The sequence below is a fragment of the Marmota marmota genome, unplaced genomic scaffold (genome assembly GCF_001458135.2).
Source record: "Marmota marmota marmota unplaced genomic scaffold, marMar, whole genome shotgun sequence".
NCBI lineage: Eukaryota > Metazoa > Chordata > Mammalia > Rodentia > Sciuridae > Marmota > Marmota marmota.
The window spans coordinates 492,788-507,976 of NW_026000058.1; the positions used below are offsets into that span (position 1 = coordinate 492,788).

Consider the following 15,189-nt stretch of genomic DNA (forward strand, 5'->3'; position numbering starts at 1 on the left):
TTTTATGTGCTCAGTAAATGTGACCAGTCTGTCCTCAGTTATATTTTTAAGCAAATCACTGAGAAGAAATGGCAGCAGTCTATCAATCACCATGAAACACCTTCCTGAAGAACAACAAACCACCATTTATTTTAATTTCTCAAATTAATTCAACAGATATGTCCTGAATGTCTACTCTGTGTCAGGTTATGGTCTCCCTACAGCAGACCATGTGTTCACAGCTTGCAGCAAAGCACAGACCAGGCTGCAGTGCACAAACGGCTGGTCACCACAGAGGGGGAGACAGATGATCATGAGACATTTTAAAGATAAGACTAGCTGGACTGGGACTGGGACTCAGCGGCAGAGTGCTTGCCCCAAGACCCTGGGTTCAATCCCCAGCACTGCAATAAATAAATAAACAAACAGATAATAGCTGACATTTATCAACATTTCCTAGATGATAGGCATTGTTTTAAATGTTTTATGCTTATTCCTCACAGAACCTTAAGGGGTAATTGCTATTATTATTCCCTCTTATAGTTAAAGTGTAGTGAAGCACAGAGAAGTCCCTTGCTCAAGGTCACATGGAGCCTAATGGATGGAACAGTAGCCGAGGTACTCTTCCTCCAGAGTCTGTGTCAATCTGGGCTTCTACTGCATCTGTGTAAAAATGACCACTCAATTAAACACACACAAGAAGATATTCCCAGGTGAGAGAGTGATTTTTAAGTTGAGATCTGAATGACTAGAAAGAGTCACCTTGTCAAGATCTTGGGGGAGAGCGAAAGGGAGTATGGTGGGGATGGGGTCAGGGGCCGGCAGGGCCTACCACACGGGATTCACACACTGGGGTTTCAGTGGGATGTTCAACAGTCATGAACGGCCTAACTGCTTCGGCACCGGCTCGCACATACCCATCTTGTTTACAATATGCTGCAAAGACGATGCCGTGAAGGCTGCCCGCTCCCCACATGTGAACGAAGGACACCTGCCCCTTACCCACCAAGCTGTCCACTTCCAGTGCTTCCGTCAGTGTGACACACACTTGCTGCCCAACCAGGACCAGAACTCCATTAAGTCTCCATCCCGCCATGTGATCTTGGCCAAGTCAGTCTGTCTGGTTCTCGGTGTCCGTTGCTCCGTGATATAACCTCTCCTGAGAACTGAAGCGCTGGGCATTGTGGGCACTCTGACCCAGGGGCCACCGCTCCCTCAGCCTTTGGACTCTCCTCCCAAGGCCCAGGTAAGCTGTGCCTACCGTCGCGTATCGGGCTTGGGCTGCTAACAGCTCCAGGGGCTGCTCTCCTCTCCCAGAAGCCCTGCTGGTTTGACCCCATCGAGTTCCACTTACCCGAGGGTTACCCAGCCCTCCCCTTAGTTACACACTCAATCAGTCCCCGAGCTCAGCACTTGTGTCTCTGGGCATCCCCTGGCTGCTTTCCGGAGATGCCCCCAGGCCGGGCCTGGGCAAACCTCTGAAGCACTGCCCGGGTTTCTAAGCCACGGTGCGGTGCCCAGAGTGGAGAGCCTTGCTGCTATTTCACACTCTATTTCCTTCCAGATCAGTCTCTGATGAATACTGTCCTTTGCAGTGATTCAGAGCAGGCCATTCCCTACATCTCTCCCTTACCTTGGAGTCCTGATCTCTCCTGCCTCTGTGAAATCCCGCCTCGTTCCTACCAGTACCAACAGCTCCACTCCACTGGCCCTGACCTCACGCCCACTTCCTTTGCTGGTTTACCTGGGCTGTACCTCGACTTTCAAAGCACAGACCTGCCTTCTCTAAAAATCTCTGCACCACGAGGAATAACTCAAGCTTCCGGGCATTCGTAGCTGCTGAATTCTGTAAGCCCCAGATTCAAGATGCAGATTTGAGATCTGTGTTTGAGCAGACAGCGTGTTCCAGACGAGTTCCCAGTGGTCCGCCTCACCCCACCCCACCCCACCCGGCCCCACCCCGGCCGACAGCATCTTCGCCCTCAACACACAGGAATGGCCTGAGGTCGGAGGGCCCAGGGAAGTGGCAGATCTGGAATTCAGTACATGGCTCTCAATTCCAAGCAAAGGAGATGCTTCCTCTACCACCTTGTGTGGCTTCAGCAACCCTACAAACCTCAAAGGTCCTGTCACCAAGTCTTATCACCAAGTGCAACCCATCCCGGATGGCGCTGGCTACCCACAGCTGCCTGAGGGACACTTGGGAGGAGCCCAGAAGAGGCTCTTTCTGGCCATAGCATGAACAGTGCCTCCCGTGATATGACCCTTTGTGTCTCAGGAAGTGCTTCACACACCTGCAAAAGCCATGGCGGCATGGGATGCTGGAGTCCTACTTAAAAATGCAGATGGGCAGACTGATGGATCGATTGGTTGTTTTTATTTTTGGGATGCTAAGCACATGCTCTACCATTGAGCTATGCTCTAGCTCTATGCAGACTTATTATCAGAGATTAATAGACTTACCTAAAGTCACACAAATAACAAATAGTGCATATGAGATAGGACTTGACCTCAGAACTCACGACTTAACGCTTCCTGGGTTCTCAGACCTTCGTTTGGACCTTGGCTTCAGAAATCGTGCTGAGGCCCCTCCCACCTCTTTCTTCAGGTGGATTCCACAGGCCAGGTACGCAGAACCTTTTCCCTTACTGGGGAAGTGTTTGTCTTCTCTGCAGACAGCGTTAGACATCCCAGGTTGCTAGAGGCCGGCAGGTGGACTGGGAGGGCCAGAGCCTCAAGCCCCTTGGCCACTAGAGGGCAGCACACCGCTGGCTCCCAGAGGGATTCCCAGCAGCCCGGAACCTCACCCTCTGCCCAGCACTTCAGGACGCACAGCTGCGGTCCCAAGGCCGAAAATGGTACTTCCCTAGCCCGGAGCAAACCGAGCCTCTTCTGCAGGCAGAGGGCCCTGTTCTGGAAGCTTCCAGCTGAGGAGAAGAGGGGGCCAGATAACTTACAAACACCTGAGCTTCTTGCCATGAACACAAGCAGGTCAGCTGCCTGGTCCCCTGCCCTGGGGACTGGGGATGGGGCGGGATGCAATGGGAAGTCTCTCCTCCCCGCTCTCCAGGTGGGTCCCTTTTTAACTGTCCAGGAGAAACTGTTAAAGGGGAATCACTCATGGCAGTGGCTGATCTTGTCTAGTGACCGCCATTTCATTCCACTGACTGCTGGAGCCAGAAGTCTGTAAATTAAGCCGTGAGACCCTCAGAAACATCTGTGAGATGAATCTCACTCGATCGCTCCTACCCAAGCCAGCCCAGCTATGAGGGGAACGGGGTGACCACTCTCCTCTGTGCAAGGAAGCCCTTCCTAGAAATTCTCTTAACCTCAGCAGCACTCTGAAGACTCCATGGAGAAGGCAGTCAAGACCCGGGGCTGGTCAGGCGTTCACTCCCGTCTTTCCCCTTCCTTCCTCAGCGCAAACGCGAGCTCCTGCTCTGTGATTGGGAAAGCAGGCTCACAGTGTAAGTGACTGGCCCCCAGCCACACAACTGGTGAGGGAGTCGCGTTCCCACTGCAATCCCTGGACACACAGGCACTCTGCCCAGGAGGGCAGCAGAAAGAAGGCCACCTGAAGAGGGCACCCTAAAGGCTTCCTTCCGTTGAGGAAGACTCACAGTGAAGACCAATCAGAAGAGAGAGGAGTAGAAAAAGGGAAAGAAAGAACACCTGAAGGCCCCGAGTGTTTAAAGTGAACCCTCACAAGCACCTAGTCATCACATATAACTGCCCCCATTTCACATGACAGGAAACAGGGTCACAGAGAAAAACAGACTCAGATCAGAACTCGACCCCGAGAAGCCTTGGTGACTCCTCTGCCCCAGGCCTCCCCCTGGTGGTGGACGGGGAAGTGTGCAGGCGAACGGAGTCTTCCTGGTGCTGGGGGCAGCTGGGCTGAGGTCTACTTTGTACCATCCCGTAACAGGCTGCAGACTTACATTGACAGACGAGACGGAAACACAGGAGGCCTGGAGTTAAGCAGGACTGAACAAGGCAAAGATGACGTGTCTCCACGGTCAGACCCGAGAGGTGAGCAGGCCCAGAGACGGAGGGCGGTGGAAGGCGAGAGGGCATGGCCATCAGGAAACCACCACAGTAAACGAGGAGGGTGGGCACGAGAGAGGAGTGACAGGGGCATGTCCCTCGAGTGTTCACAGGTTTGGGCACTACCCGATGTTAGGCTCTCTTCTAGTGCTGGGGACCGGCGAGGAATGAGACAGTCTGCCTTCTTGGAACTTACCCTGGGCAGGGAACTACACCAATAAGTGCCCAGATATCCTGAGGGAAAAAGTCAGGGTGAGGCCCAGTTTCCCAGGGCACGGCAGAGCAGGACAGGGCGGAAGCTAGAACAACAAAGCTTACTTCCTCCTGGTGGCGCTGGAAGTCCAAGATCAGGTGTGGGCAGGTGGCCTCGGCCTGTAGAGGTCTCGTCCTTCCAGGGTCTTCCCATGGTCTTCCCTGGGCCTGGGCCCTAATCTCCTCTTCTTATAAGGACAAGGCTCTTGTTGGAGTCGGGCCCACCCCTGTGGCCTCAATTACCCCGATTACTTCTTTAATACATCTGAAGTATTAAGGGTTAGGATATCACCACAAAATTTTGGAGGACACAATGCAGCCCATAACACAAGGTGGTGAAATTCTGCATCAAGGTAAAAACTATGCCTCTAAAGGTGGTAATGTCCTCTTTGGAGGACCCAATCTGGCTCACACACAAGGTGATAAAACTGACAACCATGTCCCTGGCTGGGCTCTCCGACGATATGAGAAAGCAAACATTTCAAAACCTCCAGCAAGGATGTGATCTGCAGAGAAACCCACTTAGCTGGGAGGGTCGGAGTCTTCCTAACTAAGGCTAGAGGGAGGGGAGGGGAGGGACGGAGATCCGCTACAGGGGACAGTGTGGGGCCTCTGAGACCGCGGGCAGCTGAGAGCCCAGAGAGGAGTGGGAGTTGGCCCCAGGTGTCTTGGGGCATCCTGGGAGGGGCGAACCACCTGTGGGAAGAGGGAATGGCTCACTGGGCTCAGGGGCCATCTGGTACACTCCAGCTCAGGAATGGTGAGAAGGGATGGGATAGGAGGGTGGGGTCAGGGCAGATGCTGGCCAAATGTACAGACGGGCCGTTAGGAGAACCAGGTTCAGTGACCTGTTATACGGCATGGGGTGACAAGGATGTCCTGCTGACTCAGTCTCTTAGAACAGAACGCTGTGGGTCATGGAAATAGAAAACCAATGTATTCTGCCATAGTTCTAGAGGATGGACCGTCCAAGACGGAGGCGGCAGCAGGTCAGGGCCCAGGCTCTCTGCCTCCACGCTGTGCCCTGCTGTGCCCCCCCCCCCCGAGAAGGAGCAGAGGAGTAGGAGAGGGCTCCGGTGCAGCCTTCTTACAGTGCACTGAGGCCGAGCCCCTGTCACCAGGCTTTCTCCCCAGTGCTGCCGCGCTGGGGGCTAGGTTTGCAAAGGCATCAAACCATGGAGACTGCACCTCCAAAGGAGCAGAGTCCTCACCACAAAGATCAAGAGGGGATGGCGTAATGGATATGTCAATGACCTTTACCTAATCATTCCATAATGCAGACAGAGACATAACTATGAAATATATATACTCCATAGTAAATTACAAGTTTCTATTAACAAGAGTTTCTCAGAAGAATCAGTAAGAAGGTCGGGATGGCTGGAGTGCAAAGGCAATCCCAGGCGGGGGCACCCTGTGACGGCTGGCCTCACTTTGCCACGGGAGGCCGGTGAGAATGCTGACAAGATGGCACGGCGGGCTTTGTTCTACAGCAATACCCTGTGGAGAATACGCTGGGGAGGGAACGAGGGCAGAAACCAGGGGACCTCTGAGGAAGTGGGACGAAGACACCGCAATGGAGATCTTAAGAAGTAGTCAATTTTGGATCTAGTTTGAAGAGAAATGACAAGAGGCTTTTTGTCAGCTTTCTGCTGCTGTGACAAAATACCCAAGACAACTACTTAGAGGAAAGACCGATTCTGGCTCATGATTTCAGAGTTTTCACTTCATGGTCCCTTGGTCCCATCACTGTGAGCCTGCGGTGAGGCAGAACATCACGGCAGGCAGCACACGGCACCACAGAGCTGTCCACCTCAGGAAGGCCAGAGCGAGGCAGGGACAAGATACACCCTACAAGAACACACGTCCAGTGGCCTACTTCCTGCAACTAGTCTCCAACTCCTAGAGTTTCCAGAAGCTTCTAACAGCATCACCAGCTAAGACTAAGCCTTCACCACAGGAGCCTTTGTGGGACATTGTAGGTCCAAACTGTAACAGGGCTCACTGAGACACGAGATGATGAGGTCTCAATGGTAACCCCAAAGCTCTCGGCCTAAGCAACTGTGTGAACAGTGTATACTTCATCCCAAGGAGGGAAGCTGTGGGGGCAGGAGGTTTGCAAAGGGCTGAGAACCGAGAGCTTACTGTGGGCAATGGGAAGTTTGGTGCATATGAATATCTTAAATATCGAAACACAGATGCTGAGTAGACAATCAGAAATGAGACTGGAATTCAGGGGAAGGGCCTAGAAACACAGGCATGGCGGCGCACACCTGTGATCCCGGCAGCGAGGGAGGCTGAGGCAGGAGGACCACCAGTTCAAAGCCAGCCCCAGCAACTTCGTGAGGCCCTAAGCACAATATTTAAAAACTATGGAGGCACTTGAGATCACCCAGAGGGTCAGTATAGGAGAAAAGGTAGAAAAAGTCCAGAAATCCAGGAACCCCCCCAACACTCAGGGTATTAGACAAGTATAGATTCACCAAAAATAGAGAAGTTGAGAAACTGGAGGAAAACCAGTTTGGTATTTTCCACCAAAGCCAAGTGAAGAAGACATTCCAAGAATGCCGATGAGAAGAAAACTGAAAATGGGCTGCGGGATTATCCACCGAGGTCCATGCTGGTGGACACGCCTGTTTCCATGCAGAGCTGAGGGAAAGGGTCTGATCATAGCTAGTTCAAGGAAAAACGGAGAGTCCAAAGATGTGGAGAAAAACCAGTCGGGGTTTCCACAGCATACCTGTAGCTAATGGGAACAAGGGGTAAGAAGAGAAAACGACAATGAGCAGGGTGGTGGTTACAGGAGGGGTGCCGGGGCCGACCCTGCGGAGGGCCCAGGCAGGCGTGACGTGGAGGTGGGCTGGGTGGGCAGTCTTCCTGACTGTGGGGCTGTCCCAGGGAAACAGAGACACACCACCCACCGGCAGGGGGGGGGGTCCTGCAGGTGGAGGGGGAGGAGCCGTGCGAGGCCCTGAGGTGAAGGTAGTCCTGACCGACCTGACAGACTCAGGGACCCGGGGGACAGGAAGCGGGGACGCGCTCCTGGCCGGCCCCTGGGTGGGTGGCGAAGAGGAGAGGTGTGGGAGGACAGGAGTTTGAAGGGGGAGCAGGACAAGGAGAAGGACAGAACCAAGGTCCCAAATCAACCCATTTCTGCAGGTCATTATGTCTGGCCTGGGTCACAAGCCCATGCTTAGAAACGAAGCCACAAATCAGAGAAACCCTTTGGTCTCCACATCATGCCCTTTTCTCTTTCAGAAAGGCCTTACCCGAGCTGGGGGAGGAAACAAAGTGCAGGCGAGGTATGAAGACATTTTATTGAGACATCAACTGGTCTGGGTAGGTCGGTCACTCCTCACTTCCCACGGCCTGTGCTTGGGAGCAGAGGGCGTGATATTTTTCTGGGCTTAAGGTGTAGGCTGACATGGCGTTCAAGAACTGGTCCAGCGGGCAGAGTCTGTCGGGGCAACCTCTCGGCACCTGCTCCTGTTGAAGAGACGTGGCTCAGCAGCCCACAGGGCCAGGCCCGTCTCTGCCTTCTGGGAGCCCCGCAGTCTGAGAGGCTCTGGCCCAAGCGGCACGCACACACATGACACCAAGAAGGCCCCATACCAGTCACAGCCAGAACACACCACTACAGCCCGCTGACAAAGGCCACTCAAGAAAGGTCGTTGAGCTGAGAGGACACAGTCAAGTGACATCACTGAGCTGGAGAAGCTAAAGGTCTCATCCCTGGGAGAGCTCTGGTCCCTTTTCTCAGCATCGATGTGACAGGCCGTCAGCAAGTCAAGGGTGCTGGCAGTGCCCGCTACCTCCCAAGACCCAGCTGTGCATGTTCAAGAGGCCCCCGTCAGGAGGCTACATCCCGACAGTCTCTCGGGAGAAGAGCAGGAGGGGTTCTGTTCCTGGAACAAGTCTGCAGACCAGGATCAGGACCACGTCCCACTCAGCCACCACAGGCCAAGATTTGCTCTAGCCCTGGGCACAGCTGTGAGTCGCCCACGGGGTGCAGAGAGCTGAAGACACCCATGGAGACTCCACGGGGCCTGGTGCTGACCCAGCCGGGGGCACTGGGGAGAGCCCGGCCACCACTCAGTCCCAGCTGCGAGGTCTTACCTCCCCGTTGTAATAGAGCTGCACAAACCACTCCTTGGATTGCTGGTGCTGGTAGAGTTCCACGGTCAGGTCGACAGCAAATGGGGGCCACTTGTGGTCAAAAATCCCCAGGGTCATTAAGAGAGGGATGAGGGTCACATCATGAGTTGCATAGAGGTATAGCTTTCTGAAAGAAGGAAACAGTTCCCTGTAATGGTCTACTGCAGAACTCGGGAGGCCTAGGGGTCCAGGTTCTCTAAAAGTGGCTACGGAAGCTCGTGAGCCATTCCCAACATTTTAAAGACCTTATGGACATCACATCTCTGTTCGTGGAGTGAAGCTATTCAAACGGAATCTAGCAGGCCAATACCTCTGGTTTGGACTACGGAAATACCAAGGACTTTAACTGCTGCCCGTCTCCCTGGAGTAAGGAACACACTGGCCTCAGAAACCAGGTGACATCTAGCTCAGCTGAACTGAAACAGGAGAGGAGAACCCACAGTCCACTCCCCTTGTCACCAGGGAGGTCCCACTGGGATCACTCTCCTGGCCTCCTCCACCCATTCACCAGTTCTCCTGGTGAGTCTTAAGGCAGACATTGAGCTGGTGTGGTCTAGACCCCTCGTGGGATCCTGCCAGGCCTGGAGGAGGGTCTTCCGGCTCTCACCACACGACGAGTCAGTGAGAGGCTCTGCTCCTTGTTGGGAAAGCCTGCAGGTTCAGGGAACCGAGTGCACCTCATCGTAGTCGCCCAATGGCCATTTCACCTGCTTCTGACTGATGCCAGTGTCATCTCCTGGGGTGGGTTGGGGATCTTGTTTATTGACCCCAACGCAGAAGCCTAGCACTAGATCCTGTAGTGTTCTATAGACACAAGGAGAGAGCATCAAGCAGCTCAGAGTTAGGACATCTTGTTCAAGGGAGCGTGTCACAGTGCTCCTCCAGAGCCAAGGTGCACACAGAGTTAGGGATCACATTCAAGAGGAGCCTGTCACATGCTCCTCCAGAGCCAAGGTGCACAGAGTTAGGGATCTTGTTGAAATGTAGATTCTGCTCAGCAGGTCGGGCCTGAATACCTGACAAGCTCCTGGGTGATGAGGAAGCTCTGTCTGCAGATCACACTTTGATCGGCAGACGCCTAGGACACACAGCACCCCAGACCTGTGGTCCTGACCTGGGTGCCAGGCCCTGCAAAAGTGGAAGCTCATGGGTCATTTCCAACTTTCTAAAATGCCTGTGGATATCACTCCTTCTTGGCCATTCAAACTACATCTATTACACAATTATATTTTAAACTATTAAAATACCACATTGGGGCCAGGGCTGTAGCTAGGTGGAAGGGCACTTGCCTAGGGTGTGTGAGGCCCTGGGTCTGATCCTCAGCACCACATAGAAATAAATAAATTAAATAAAGGTGTTGTGTCCATCTGTAACTAAAAATAAACAAATAAAATAAAATTCCAAATCAGTGTGATATAAACATATCACAGCTGCGGACAGCCTGGGGCTTGCCGCTCTGGGGAACTGCCTCTAGCCGCCCTCGGGCAGAGTGGAGCTGCTGTGCTGGTACCTCCTCTCGCTGGGCGGAGTGGCAGGGTCCACAGAGGTCAGCAGGCTGCTCTCCAGGATGTGCAGGAATGGGCCCACTGCCATCTGAAGGCTTTCCCTAGGAAGAGCAAAAGCAAGTCAGACACCCGGCACCCAATCAGCACTCAGGGGATGCAGGCTGGTCCTGCCCTGTAGGGCCTCAGGAGCCCAATTGGATGGGCCAAGAAAAAGACAAGCAGAGCAGGAGGGACAGCCAGGGCAGCAAGGACAAATGGTGCCACATGCAGCTGGGGGTCCTTGTGGACAGACTCCCACAACTAAAGCTCGGGTGCAGAGTGGCTAGGAACACAGCTGAGACGGCAGGGCTGGGGAGGGGCAGTGGTGACGGGGTCCATCATGGAGAAGGAGGCCGTGAAGAGCAGAAGAGCAACGCGGAGAAGGACAGGGTGACCACTTCCAGGCATTCCAAAGGGCCTGGAGGAGTCGGTGCGAGGGAGCAACCTCCCAAGTGTGTCCCTGTTGTCAGCTCTCTCCTGTTGTGCTTTAGGCCATAGGGACACTTCTTATTCATGTCGATGTAACTGACTTAGTCCCAGGGCGGGCTCTGCAGCTCCACCGTCTTCATTCTCTGGCTTACTACCTCACAGTCCTCAGGCAGCTACTGACAGGCACACCACATCCTCTCCCAGCTGTGAGCACAGCAGGAGGAGGGCCTGGCCAGCGCTGTGTGCCTCTCTGTTTTTATCAAAGAGAAAACAACACCACCTCCTCCCTCCAACTCCCAGAACCCAGTCCCTGACGGAAGGGACCAGGGAGGCCCAGGACCGATCCCTGCTCATGGAGACTGGGTGAACTGCCAACTGCACAACTCAAGAGACGACGGAGCGACGGACGAAGAGAGGTGACCAGCACTGTGTGTGACAGGCACCCTCCAGGAGAACGTGTGCAGGCCAAGCCAAGCTGGATTGGAAGTTGTGACCATCTGTCCTTGAAGAGACATCAGTTTTGAAACCAGGGCTAAGGGAACGGAAAAGACAATGGACAAGGAGAAACCAACTATGGTTCAGCCCGATCAGACCTGCCTGCTGTTTTGTTAATAAAGTCTACTGGGGGCCAGGCTGGGGCTCAGTGGTAGAGCGCTTGCCTGGCACGTGTGAGGCACTGGGTTCCAACCTCAGCACCACATAAAAATAAAATAAAAGCAGTGTGTCCATCTACTAGAAAAAATATTAAAAAAAAAAAAAGTCTACTGGAACCTAACTGTGCCACTTCTGTTACATGTTACCACAGCTGCTTCCCGCTGTAAGGGTGGAGATGGGCATTGTAACAGAAATGGCTGGGCTGCGAAACAGCACATTTATTAAACAAGCAGATGTGTGAACTGGGGACAGGGAGGACAGTGAGTGACAGTTTGAGGTAGCAGCATCATTTCATGAACAAAGAGGAAGCTGGCAAGTTCCAGGGAGGGGCGGCACAGTGAGTGGCTTGGCTGGCGCACAAGTGGACGTGTGACTCAGGGTCAACGCAGGCAGCATCTTCACATCATAGAGAACACTCGACCTTTGGGTTTTGAGGGTTGGCTTGTTTCACTTAGCGTGACAGTCTCAAGATCTATCCACTGGCAAAGGTCATAAAGTCCTTCTGCTCTATGGTGAGTGATATTGTGTTGTAGATATATCCCACAAGAATGCAATCTTAATTAGAATGAGTTACACTCCATGTTTGTATAAATATATCAAAATGTACTCTACAGTCATGTAAAACAAGAAATAGCAAATAAGATTTTTGTTTTTTAAAAAGTCAGTGCAGTCAGGGCCTCTGAGGCCGCACACTGGGCAAACCCTTGGAATGTCAGCTGCCCCATCGTCCTCAGGACCCTCCTCTACTGCCCACTCCTCCATTAAGCCACTTATTCTGAGGATAAGCCGAATGCTCTTATTCCAACAGAAAAAAGAGGCTTCTGACATTTGTAAGAGGGAAGCCTTTCCTTTTGGTGGTCAAGAAGCAGGCCTTCCACCAACAGCATCCCCACTAGCAGGAAGAGAAAGAGCAAACACAGGCCTGTCCGTCAGAGGGCCGGTCCGAGTCCTGGCTCTGGCACGCACTAGCTCAGCTCAGGCAGGACTGCCGACTCTCAGCCCCAGCTTCTCACCCACCTGACGGTGAGAAGATGACACTCATGTGTAAACTGTAACATGATGAAGAAAGTGAGAAATACATTCTTCCATCAGCTTCCACACCTCCCACTAAATCTTTTGAACCTTAGAACACAAGGAAAAAGGGAGTGGCTGAGACACTCAGCATGTGATGCTCTATATTCTTTATAACACAGGGTGGAGGCACCAGGTCTCCAGCCCGGATCAGAAGCGTAAAGACCTGGGAAGGCCGCAGAGCAGGGGCTCTGTCTCTCAGGCCACGGTGATGCCAGCAGACGGTGTGAGCAGGCCTGAAGGGCCTCCTTCCCACACACTCGGAGGTCTGACCAAGCGTGACTCTGCGCCAGCAGCTGCAGAGGCCACTCACCTGTCTTCCCGCTGTAGGACGTACAAGGCCGTGTCCACGGCCCTCTGCTCAACCACCTGGGCGAATCTCTGCAGTGTGGGGCAGCTCGAGAGGCTGTGTGCCTGAAAGGACCACAGGCAGGATTTCAGATCACCGCTTCTGCCCCCAACCTGGCAGCTGCTCGGCTCCCACCGAGGCTGCAAGGACCTGTCTTCTGGGAAGGGGCTAAATAGCTCAAAAAGCCATGCCCCCAGGTCCTTCCAAAGCCATGCACTCCTGGAGGGCTGAAGAGCCAGAATCGAAAACGTTTTCCTCCATTTCTGATGGCTCCCATCCACTCCACATTTTTTTTTAATTTTATTTAAATTAAAAAAAGAATAAAACACCAAGGCAAGGGATTCACAAATTTCCACTTGACTTTCATTTTCCCTAAAATGCTTTCTAAAGATTTGCCATACAAATGCTCTACGTGAGCTCTCGCCTATGACCTCAGACCACTGCACCTAAGCACAGGTGCGTTTGTGCCTCTGCGGCATGAGGTCATTTTCACAAGAGAAGGAAGGAGGCTCCAACGCTGCCACAGTGTCCAACTTCTGAATCTATAGAGATATTTCCCATGTGTGATCTTCTTTATGTATTCATTACACAAAAGAGATCCTAGAGCTAGATTAGTTTGAGGAAAACAGACTTAAAGATTAACTGGGGGTGGGGGAATAAAAGATTAACTGGAGGCCGGGCCGCAGTGGCGCACTCCTATAATCCCAGCGGCTCAGGAGGCTGAGACAGGAGGATCGTGAGTTCAAAGCCAGCGTCAGCAATGGGAGGCACTAAGCAACTCAGTGAGACCGTGTTTCTAAATAAACTATAGAAAATAGGGCTGGGGATGTGGCTCAGAGTTCAAGTGTCCCTCAGTTCAACCCCCGGTAATCCCCCCCATCCTGAAAAACAAAAGATCAGCCAGAGTTCTTTTGTGTGTGTGTGTGTGTGTGTGTGTGTGTGTGTGTGGTGCTAGGGACTGAACCCAGGGCAGCAGGGCCTTGTGCATGAGAGGCAAGCTCTCTACCAAAGGAGCTGTAGCTCCAGCCCTGAGTTCTTTACTATGGGCTTCTCAGACTTTTAATATGATGACATGCATATACTCTTCAAAAAAGGTAGAACAAATAAGGACCCAAAAGTTTTAGATCCTAGAAGACACTGACTGAATGTAAAATTCACATGTAAAAAATTGAGCACCCTGGGCTGGGGTTGTGGCTCAGCGGTGGAGTGCGCATCTAGCATGCGCAGGGCTGTGGGTTCAATCTTCAACCCCACATAAAAATAAATAAATAAAATAGATGTGTTATGAAAAAAAATTGAGCAACCCTCCCTACCCAGAATCCCCCCTACTCATCACCCACTCGACCCCTACTCTCCCAAACACACACACACACACACACACACACCAGGTATTCTAAACAAGTTTCAAAAAACTGATCTAGAGCTGGATGTCTACATTCCTGAAAGATCTAGAGCAGGATGTCCATATTCCTGACTGCTCTAGAGCTGGATGTCTGTACTCCTGGCTGATCTAGAGCTGGACGTCCGTACTCCTGACTGCTCTAGAGCTGGATGTTGTACTCCTGGCTGATCTAGAGCTGGATGTCCGTACTCCTGGCTGATCTAGAGCTGGACGTCCGTACTCCTGATTGCTCTAGAGCTGGACGTCCGTACTCCTGGCTGATCTAGAGCTGGATGTCCGTACTCCTGGCTGATCTAGGGTTGGACGTCCGTACTCCTGACTGATCTAGGGTTGGACGTCCGTACTCCTGACTGATCTAGGGTTGGATGTCTGTACTCCTAACTGATCTAGAGCTGGATGTCTGTACTCCTAACTGATCTAGAGCTGGATGTCAGTACTCCTAACTGATCTAGAGCAGGATGTCTGCACTCCTGGCTGATCTAGAGCAGGATGTCTGCACTCCTGCCTGGGTGAGGAGTCCATGACTATTTCCCGTCCCCTCCTCATTGCTCCCTCTCCCTCAGCCCCCACATCCACTCCACCCGTAAGCCTCATCATAGCGGCCTGCACACCAGAGGGCCTCCATCCACTTCTCCCCACCTAGTTACAAGTCAGGAGCCTGTTCATCCAAGTGCCTGCCCCATGGTCACCAAACCCCAAGGTTCAGGGAAAAGTGTCATCCCACCTGTTCAGCAGCCATATTGTCTAAGAGAATGAAGAAGTCCACTTCGATGCTACTGTCGAGGCCCATCCCTTCCTTCACCTCTTTCAAATCCTCTGAGATCTGTGGCTGCGAAGTAGCAGCCTCCTTCCGGCCTCTGCCAAAGCAATTTTTAAAATATTTTTTAAATCATCTTTATGTTGTACAGCAATCAACAGTTTACTAAATGCGTTGCTCAACCTTTTGAGGTCTCCTTCAATCCTCACAAATACCCAGTGGAGCTAGCTGCATGATTCCCATTTTACAGATGAGGAAATTAAGATTCCACGAAGTCAAGTGATTTATAAACGTTAGCAAGGATCAGGAGTAAAATTCAGGTCAAACTTTCCAAGTCCTACTCTAGATTCCTGCCGTGCCCACCACCATGCACAGCCCAGGTCTGTCTGGAGACAGCACTCTCTCTTCTATGAACACATCTCATATGGCCTTGGTGCAGCTCAGAATGGCTGAGGACTAAAAGGGTCATCCGCCCTAACCAAGGGACCTGCGTGGCAGCACACCAGCAGGGACCGGGGGGGTGGGGGGGCTGGGGGGGGGACAGTCTGTCTTC

The 15,189-nt window shown here is 52.6% G+C and overlaps 1 protein-coding gene across 5 annotated transcripts in view; it reads right to left on the reverse strand.

Moving 5' to 3' along the window:
• The window catches only part of Acp6 (acid phosphatase 6, lysophosphatidic), a 28,049-nt gene that overhangs the window by 2,986 nt on the left and 9,874 nt on the right, over window positions 1-15,189 (reverse strand). For 3 of the 5 annotated variants that reach the window (XM_015507056.2, XM_048813883.1, XM_015507060.2), the window contains 5 exons: window positions 14,604-14,736; window positions 12,442-12,542; window positions 9,941-10,036; window positions 8,392-8,557; window positions 7,576-7,761 (listed from right to left, as the gene is read on the reverse strand). In XM_015507056.2, coding sequence (XP_015362542.1) covers window positions 7,624-7,761; window positions 8,392-8,557; window positions 9,941-10,036; window positions 12,442-12,542; window positions 14,604-14,736 — 634 coding nt within the window. In that variant the 3' untranslated portion in view covers window positions 7,576-7,623. Of the gene's footprint in view, window positions 1-7,575; window positions 7,762-7,924; window positions 8,192-8,391; window positions 8,558-9,940; window positions 10,037-12,441; window positions 12,543-14,603; window positions 14,737-15,189 lie in introns of those variants that run through there. The other 2 variants (XR_007351475.1, XM_015507058.2) reach the window with 2 other exon arrangements.